The 9,792-nt window shown below is 36.7% G+C and overlaps 1 protein-coding gene across 1 annotated transcript in view; it reads right to left on the bottom strand.

Annotated features, from left to right (window-relative positions):
* PPID (peptidylprolyl isomerase D) overlaps positions 1-9,780 on the bottom strand; it is a gene marked incomplete at its 5' end in the record, with an annotated part of 13,745 nt that extends 3,965 nt beyond the window's left edge. The window contains 6 exons of the mRNA XM_085319883.1: positions 1,014-1,120; positions 2,761-2,883; positions 4,684-4,872; positions 7,955-8,061; positions 8,675-8,815; positions 9,690-9,780. Coding sequence (XP_085176009.1) covers positions 1,014-1,120; positions 2,761-2,883; positions 4,684-4,872; positions 7,955-8,061; positions 8,675-8,815; positions 9,690-9,780 — 758 coding nt within the window. The remainder of the gene's footprint in view (positions 1-1,013; positions 1,121-2,760; positions 2,884-4,683; positions 4,873-7,954; positions 8,062-8,674; positions 8,816-9,689) is intronic.
* Positions 9,781-9,792: the final 12 nt, after the last annotated feature.

Raw genomic sequence — 9,792 nt, 5'->3', positions numbered from 1 at the left:
CTGTCTACACCAACTGAACAGCTTTCACTGGCCTTGCTTAGGAGTGTGCAAGACAGTTGCGAAGGATGGCATAAGTATACCTGAGTTCTGCCTTAGAACAGGGGAGGAAATGGACAGTTGCAACACAAAGTACCTTAAAGATCCATTCCAGCCTTTTTTCTGTATCATTTCTAAAGCATTTACATATAAATCCAACTTTTTTCAGGTTTTCTGTGGGTCTATGATAGGGTTTTTTGAGTGCAGAGGGAGAGGATGCATTTTGGGTTAACATTTTTGTTTCTGTGCTTCAGAAGGACATCATTTGTTTGAAATCTAGTTTTTRAAACTCAGATGAAGCATTAAATATGCTTTGATTCTTTTTCTGTCATTACTGTTTTTTGACTGGTGATCATTATGAAAGTAGAGATAAAAGTCAGTATAACTTAAAAAGATGTAATTGGGAGAACCTCAAATACATGAAGCAGAAAGCCTCAAAGAATGGAACAGTACAGAAATAAGAACAGAAAGTTCATGATTTTGAAGACAAGTCTGCATTAAACATGGAATCAGGATGATGGCACCATGCCTAAGAGCAAAATAATAATAATGAATTAGTGTCATATTTGGACATAGTCTCTTTTGAACTTACCATCTCCTATACCTACTGATTAACAGAAGTCAGAAGAGGCAGCATCTCCTGCCCTTCCCTCTCCAAATACTCAGTATACTGTTGTGCTTTTTCTCCCAGTTATGTACCAGCACAGCAACAGTATTAATAGAGGAGCATTAGCAATTAGGAGTTCTAAGAACTATATGCAAGAGGTGATGTTTATCTATCAATGAGTAAAAAAATATCTATTTGAGTAAATAGCTAAAAAAATCAAGCAGTTCTTTTTCAGATTCTATAGGCTTTAAAAAGAAGAGAAAGAAAAAATAAGCACAGTATCAGGCATTTTAAAATGTATGTATTATTACTTGATTGTAATGTTAATCTGGATTACAGAAACTACCTGRTTTAAAAATGACAGCCTTACCGTAAACTTTTACTATACTTTTTAGCTGCCTCTGCCCAATTTTGGGATTTGAAGAAAGTATTTCCTATATTCTTTATGTCTTCTGCTATGGCCACAATCTTGTCAACCTAATAAAATAGATGTAAAATACAAAGTATCAAATTACTTACCAAGAAAATCTTGATTTACTTAATCATTAACAGTAGGATTGCATGTCCATCTTCTTTCAAAAAAATCATTCCAACTTTAGACAAATAGTGGTTTCAAACCACTTGTGCAATATTCTCTGCTCTATGTAATACCCAGTAAGTAAGCTGAAAGATGAAATTCCTAATGGTTTTTGCATGGGGAACAGGTGATACCACTGATGTCAAAAAAAGAGATAACAAAGCAGGTCAACCCTCAACGCTGCTACCCACGCAGAAAGTTAAAGGTGTTGACTGCTATTTATGGAAAACAAGATATTTTAACAATCTCAGCGTACATCCAAGACTGCTTTGTTCCCAATAGTATTTTTGATTAATACTGCTTTGAGAAGCAGAAGACAATCACTTGAACTCTACATGATCTCAAACTAAAAGTCCTATGAACACACTTCTCTTTCTCTCAAAACACTTAAGTCTATGGGAGGAAGAAAAAAAAATGTGGCCTRTCTRTATGATATCCATCGTTTCTATTTCCAGAATGGCATATATTTCAAGTGCTAAGTTACTTTTCCAGTGACAATGAACAGCTTATATTACTGCTGTCAATGCCACAAGTGTCTTAAGCTCTGTCAAAATGCCATCTGCAATATTTCTAGTTAGCAAATTCACTATATTAGAATTAATGACTCTGAAAAAACAGATCACAGCATGAAGCCAATTTCATCAAGGTTTCTATAGTTAGTTTATATAAACAGATTTAAAATTAAGGAAGACAGGCACCTACCAACATCAGATCAGATTCATCAAAAACGCTACCCAGTTTTTCAAGCTAAGGTGTTTCTCAACAGCCAAAGATAGTGTTTCAAAAATAGAGTTTCTCAATAGCCAAAAATAGCATCTCAAAAATAGAGTTTCTGGATTCTAGCTGTAATGCTTTTTTACTATTCTTCTCTCCCTTTCTGATTTTGTATTTGGAATTCACGTATACAAGGCCCCYTTTTTTTCCTCAGAAATCAGTGTCTGATATGCATAATTTGTCTATTTCATTCACACAGTWAAGTAAAAACCTGCCCAACAGAAGAATGGCTTTCCCCAGTCTGCTTCCTAACCTTCCCCAACAGGTCTTCCTTCAGTTTGCACAACCTGAAAAGCAAATAACTGCTAGGGATTAAGAACTTCCAAGTCTACCATAGTCAGATCTTTACAAAAGGCTGGTCTTTTATTACTTCTAGTAAGTGAAGCTAAATATTTTTAAAGGGTGTGTATTTAAAAAGTCACGCAGGAAAGTGTGTAGGTGCAAGATCAAGGTACCCATCAGAGGGATGGAGTACAGCACAAGCCAAAAAACAGAGTAGGAAAAAAAAAGTAGAATGTTATGTTTTTAATTACTGGGAAAAATAGCTCTAAAAATAGCACTGAAAAATATAGACAGCAATCCCCTCTCCTGGCATTCTCTTCCTAAAACTCATTGTTACCACTTGATCRGTACTCTGACTGAACTTAAGAAAAAATGCTTAGTGAATAGCCTCACAGATAATACATAATACATAACTTGGATTACCTACAAATCCAGCTTTTTGTAAAATAACTATCTAGAAAAGAAAAAAAGAAAAACCACCTACATCTTTCAAGTCTATGTCTGAATCTTCAGGAAAATCTGGATGAGCATCTCCAGAGCCATCTTGGGGAACAATTCCCCAGTCATCTCCTTCCTTCAGCTCTCCACATTCTGCAATAACGCACAACTGAAAAGAAAGAAAAAAAAAAGCATAACAGCAGTACTGCACATTAAGATAATTTAAGAAAGAAAAAAAAAAACCCATAGATGTGTGCTTTCTGAAATTCAGTAAAAATGCTTTGTCATCTGTTGTTTGGGTGCATTGATTTCAGAAGTCTGTCATAGCACCATTAGCCCCTGCTCATCAAAAGGTTTTTATCACAGAAAGTAGTGCCTTCAAAGTACCAGCATTCCAGCCACACCATATCCACTTTTTACAAAGCCTGGAAGAAGAAATAGCAGTAAGAAGAGCTGCAGCAAGCAGAAGACTTTATAATCCTTTAATATTAGAGATGAGTGTTCTTTTTTCAAACTGGCAAGTCTTTTAAAGTAACATACATTTTCAAACGGTTACAAACTGACATGAACTACACCCCGATTGCTTCATCAGAAATAAAACAATTTCTGACATAAAATTCATGAAAATTGTATATCGTGGTAGTTAGGATTACGAATTCCACTTTGTAATTTCTTCACCAGTCCTTCTGGAAGTGCATTTCCACCTTTACCCTGATAAAGGCTTCTACCCTGTCAGTTGTGTTAAACAGTAAATAAACTGTGTGTGTGGTGGAAAGAGATTTTTGTTCCTTTGCTGTAAATTAACATGAACAGCAAAAGGAAAATTGTTATCGCTCGTAAAAATAACTGGTAAACATTTAATAGCCCTAAACATTACACTAGGCAATTAGAAGAAATAAAAAGAATTGTATGAATTAATGCTAAAATTTGCCAGCTCAGGAAGTTTGTCCCAAGTTACCAAGACTACAGTTATTCCAAAAAGCAGCACTTCCAACAGCATAAGGCTTTTGGTGCTTTTCCAATGTAATCATTCAGTAGACACTAAATGGAAACACTGCAAACGCTTGATTATTCACCTATGCATTTTTCTTAGTTCTCCACATTTAAATATCAACTAGAATCAAGGAAGTTTAACTCCCAAAATGAGTGCACTACTCTTCCCAGCCATCACACAGAGAAGAAAATATACATACATACATATATATATATATATATATATATATTTACATTTTTTTTTTTACATTTAGATTTTGGGGAGCAAAAAACCCAACTTTCTCTCAACAATATTGTCTTCCTAAGGATGTCAAAAAAAAAAAAAAAATCCATTGGCTGGTTGATTTTTCTAAAATACCTTAGAAAAATCAATAACTATTTTAACAGTTTTCAACCACAAAATCACTTCCCCCCCAATACTTTTAGGATAGAAATGTTTAATCTTAAAGAAATCAACAATCCTGTAATCTTTAGTCTCAGTAAGTGACAAACAAGACCGGCAAGGTGTTTACAATAGGAGAAAGTGAGAAGTAATGGTTCAATATTTTCCAAAAGCAACTGGGTAACAACAATGCCTTTATTGCTTTTCTCTAGTAAAAAGAAAATCATTTTTAATACTCCTGGGGGTAGTTTAAAAAAAAAAAAAAAATCACAGGCATTCTGAATACTGGGGTAGTGCTGTTAGTGAGAAACCAGAAGAGGCAGGGCCTTGTACCATGACAGCTGAGAGCTTCTGTACTAGGGAGGAGGAAGGGAAGAGTTGCCAACTGAGTGAGGTAGTCTTGCAGTCATAGCTCGTGAGGGAGAACACAGAAGTGGGAGGTGTAGACCTGGCTGAATGCTGCTGCTTTTCTTTTNAAAAAAAAAAAAAAAAAAAAAAAAAAAAAAAAAAAAGGTCAAATCAATTCAGAGTTTTCAGTCAAAACATCATCTGGTAGAAGAAAACAGAATTCCTAGGCACCTTGATATTGCTCACCTTAGCAGGATTTTCTCCATTTACTTCAACATTCTCTAATATTTTAACGACACCCATTCCTTTGATCACTTGACCAAATACCACGTGTTTCCCATCCAGGTGAGAAGTAGGCACCGTTGTAATAAAGAACTGAGAGCCATTAGTACCAGGTCCTGCATTTGCCATGCTCAGCAGTCCTGCTTTATCATGCTGTATAACAAGAAAAAAAAAGTCACAACCAAAAAAAATCATATATAAAATTCTGTAAGGCTACTGCTATATATTGCAATGACAACTATAATTACAACTTTGGAGAAATCAGACAGTTCCATACAGTTTTATTAATACTAATTTTAACATACTACTTTTACCTATCRTGATTGCACAGGGCAAACGCCATTTCTGCCTCTACACTTGCCACCTCCTCATGGGTGACTTCACACTGCAGCATTTCTTGTTTACTCCTTGTGCAGTCTATACACTCCACATTGGTCAGCTGCTGAATTTAGAGATCATCTGAGAAAGAAGTGATGTTCCTCACTAGATCATTCAAGACCACTGGCTTCATTAAGAAACAAAGCAACACACCACATAAACCAACTTAATGTGGTACTGTCAAGAATGGTACGTACTGTTAATTTTAAAAGATCTACTTATGGAAATTATGTTGTACAACTATGACTTTTAGGGATCTATGGTCTTTATAATTTAAAGTTTTTTTTTTTTTTTTTTTTTGTCTTAACTTGCACTTTTCCGGGCAGACAGTTATTAGTCTGTTGGGATTTTAATCATCTGATTATTCTGGTTCATTAAACAGGGCACAAGATACTAAAAATTGGTTAAACAGACCAACATGAGACGATACTGTCCATCTTCTTTCCAGTATTTTTTCTTCTTTGAAATAAAACTTACCTTGCTCCATCATACGGATTATTTCATTTTTTGCTTGTACTGCAACCATTGTGGTAGTTCCATGCATTGCGGACTCTCTTGTTAAACTGTTATGACATATTAAGGTACTACTCTCCTAAACTTGATCTAGTTAAGTGCAAGAAAATCCATTCAGCAAAGGTCAATACGTTATATGAGGACTCTGGTACATGTCTGAAGCATGCAAGTTGCAGTATCCCTAAGAAACTTGATACTGTAGGGAGTAGAGGAGAGCAAAAGAATGAAGTATGACAACACAGAGGAGACAGAAACTGAAATTCCTATAAAGCAGAGCTCAGAGCTCTATAGGAGGTTGATTAGTTTGAGACAGCAGTCTTAGACAGCTGTATTTAAGCAGCTCGTTTGTCACTACAGTCTCTACCAGTTTGAAGARCATGCTATATTGAAAACTGTTTTCCCACTCCATGCTTAGATTTCCAAGGACTTTGAGAGAACGTACTGCCCACCGTGTTCATCCAGTCGTAGGATATAAGGATCTTTCAATGATGTTACAAGATTAGGCCCAGAATTTCTGGAAAAAGGATGTATGCTGAAATCCAGAATTGCACCTAGCTAAACAAAAGGTACCAGAATAATCTTGTCTTGGTCTCTTCTAATCTTGAAACTCATCCTGGGAATCAAAATTGGCCAAGAGAGAGCAAGCCTGTGTTCCACAGCAAGAGAAGGCAACTTGGTAGCAAGCTTGCAGAAGGCAGCCTCCAAAGCAAACATCTGGCATTTTGCATGGTAGCTGCTGGCAAACAAGTTAATCAGAAAGGGTTCTTTCATAAGAGATTTTTGCAAATAACATTTGAGGCTGGCCAATGAACGACTGCCAAGAAGATTCAGTGCACATTTACCTTTTGTCCATAAAGATTTGGAGGTCAGGTTGAAAACTGACAGCAGTCTAAGGGCTCTGATCTTCAGGACATTTACATGCAACCCCATTTTGTTCGGGACCAAGTCTCAGCATCACTCTCATAAATAGAGGTCCTATTCATTAAAAAAGAGCTGGTGATCCCTCATGCACCTTCTTGCCTTGAAAGTGTTCTGAAAAGCACTGTCAATAGTGTCTTTCCCATGCTAGTTTCTGCATGCCATTTGCTCAGCTTATAAAGCAAGTCAGAATCTGGACAAAGTCTCTGACAGGTTGCAGGCCTGCAAAGCTACAGCATAGTAACCACACTGCTTGAGAGCTGTGCAAATTGGGTGTTCCACTGTGGCACAGCCATTAGCTGCAGAAATGATGCCAAAAAAAGTCTGCTGAGAGTGATCTAATGTGATGAACTGACTACTGACTAAGTCTTTCAAATACGCAACACAAGAACAATTATTTCTTTCTCAGAAGCATGAAAAAGAAGCAAGTCTTACGTCAAAAGTACGAAAGAGAAAGAAGAAAGGTAACGGGCATATTGAAGTTTACACCACTGCACAAGAAGCAGGAAGAGGCAAGGATAGATCCTGAGGAAACTGCTGTTCAGAGTTGTATTTGCTAATTTGTATGTATAAAGCACAAGTACTGACAGCCTGCTTGGCATTACGCGATACTGACTTCAAGGACGAAGACAGTTTCATAATTGTGAGGTCACACTATAAAATACATGAAATAGCATAGTTTAATATAATACTAAAAAAATTTTTTATAGAGCTGACTAACAAACAGTTGCATTAGTGCTATAATGAAATAATGAGCTTGGATACAGGAGTGATCACTAATAATGGAAGATAAGAAATTTCTGAAGTTCCCCCTACCATCAGGGCCAACATCTCCTGAATTACACCCTCAAATCCAGAACTTTGCATATTCGAAAATCTGTTCTGTTCACAGCATGTTTTTCAAGTACTTTGGGTGCAAAATCAAACAGCCTTTTACTACTTATTCCATTGTATTGGAGAAAACGCTCTCTTCAATTTTCCTTTGGATTAATTCTGCAAGCTACAACAGATTCCTCACTTCTTAAACAAAACAGGTATTTCTCACATCTAAGCATATAAAAATGATGAATATTAACAGTATATGAAAGCAAACAACATCTGTTTAACGCTAATACACTCTACATGCTTCAGAGTGACAACATTTGCCACTTGTCAAAATAATTTCTCCAGTCAGAACTGAAATGTTGTTTCAAACCAATTTCTAACRGTGCAATTAAAAAAGAATATTTAAACTATTGTTACTTTTGTCATCTTTTCTGTAATTAACAAAGACTTTAAGGACAAACTGATCTGTGTCTTTTTGTTGCATTCTTTTCCACTGCTTAAAAACATGCTATCTGTGGGCTGAAGGGCACTAAGATTCAATTTAAACAAACATCACTGAAGTTTCAAAAACTGAATACAAGCTGTATTTTCAATAGAATACCTTATAATGAAAATTTTCATCTTCAAATTTTTCACCATATATACTTTCTCCACCTGTGCCATTTTGATTTGAGAAGTCTCCACCCTGGATCATGAATTGCTTAATAACTGTAAAAGATGATAATTATTAAATAGAGCAGTGAGGCAGGAAAGGCACTAAGAAAAACAATTTAGAGATAAAGATCAATCCTTGTCATCCACACTTAAGCCTAAAAATAAATAAATAAATAAATAAATARAGTCATCTTTATTTTATCAAGTTTCAACTAGCTATTCCCTTTCAGCTCAGAAATAACAGAATCACAGATTCAGTAAGGCTGGAAGGGACCTCTGGAGATCATCTAGTCCAACCTCCCAAAGAGTTCCTGGTGCTGGTTCCACTAGGGCTTGAAGCCAGGACCTTCCGCATGTAACGCGGATGTGATAACCACTACACCATGCTTGGTGTCACTCACTTGATATTCAATGCTTTAACTGAAATCCATTTCAATCTATTTCATAGTAAATTAGTTCTACTACTACTGATTTACTATAGTAAACTTTTGCTTTACTATTGTCAATGTGTGTGAAACAGTATCTGGTGATCAGGAGGGTCTAACAGTCAAAAGTCTGTCTTCAGCCAAGTTATTACTTCAACAAGTGCTCCTCTGTATTATTTCACATATTGATAATAGAAGACTTATGTTGTCAGCTAGATAACAGAGGATTTTATAGAACTTACTTCTATGGAAAGGGCATCCTTTATAATGGAGAGGTTTTCCAGTGGTAGGCCCTGTTCCTTTCTCTCCTGTACATAACGCACGGAAGTTTTCAGCAGTTTTAGGCACAACGTCAGCAAACAATTCAAAGACAATCCGTCCAACTGAAATGACAAAGTGAGGGTGAGACATCTTTTTAAGTCCTCTCCTAGGCACAATGATGTGTTGAGCACTGTAGGGCAAAGGCAACTAAATTTCAGAGCAGGTTATTTGTATTCAGCTTATTATTAAATTCACCTTTTGCAGTTGTTCCACAGCTAACACTGGTGGAGCTACTGTAAGGTATTACCAGCAATGAATTGCACTACTCCCTGGAGCTAGGGCCCAGAAAATACAGGCTCATAAAAACGTGATGATATTCAAATCTGCAATTTTTAGGCAAAAGCAAACCAAAAATGTGTCTGTGTCATAAACACGCATAGAGAGTCATGGTGAATTTTATTTGATTAAAAAGCTTATGCTAAGTGTGTATACCAATCTTATTTCTCATTCTCTTAAACTCCAATTTTACTGAGACACAGTAGTACTTAACATGTACGTGAATAATGGCTATTTACAGTTGCAGATGCAAGAAAGCAATTATTAAATCAAAAAGTGTGCATGTTTTACCTAACATAAGCAAAAACTGAGTAGATAACAGTTCCCCATATTTGATAAATGGCTTCTGTAATAAATTTTAACCTTTTTTTAATATAAATTGGCATGTCAGATTTCTCACTCCTAGCAGCCGCCACCAGTGACACTACTGTTTTCTCATCAGCCTAACAGGGAATTAGTTAATGTAATTTCACTGTACCGGAAGCCAAATGTAAATAAATTAGTTCTAATTAATACAGGAATGAAAGCAAATTAGACAACTGGAAGTCAATAAAACCTTCCTAGAACATCAAACGCTCTTACTGACTTTCTTCTGAGTAACAAACYGAGGGAGCGAACGAGCAGCCAGCCCTGCAGCGGACACCGCCTGCCCTTACTCACCCAGCGCACCCGGAGAGCCCCAGCTCTCGGGCACCCCGCTCCGCCGCCCAGCCGCGGGCGACGCCGGCAGCACCGGGCCCGGCCGCCGGCCCCAGCTGCCGCC

Source organism: Rhea americana, unplaced genomic scaffold, assembly GCF_003343005.1.
Source record: "Rhea americana isolate MKP2758 unplaced genomic scaffold, rheAme1 scaffold_60, whole genome shotgun sequence".
NCBI classification, from domain to species: domain Eukaryota; kingdom Metazoa; phylum Chordata; class Aves; order Rheiformes; family Rheidae; genus Rhea; species Rhea americana.
Note: the sequence above shows the minus strand (reverse complement) of the source record. Positions and strands in the feature narration are given on the sequence as shown.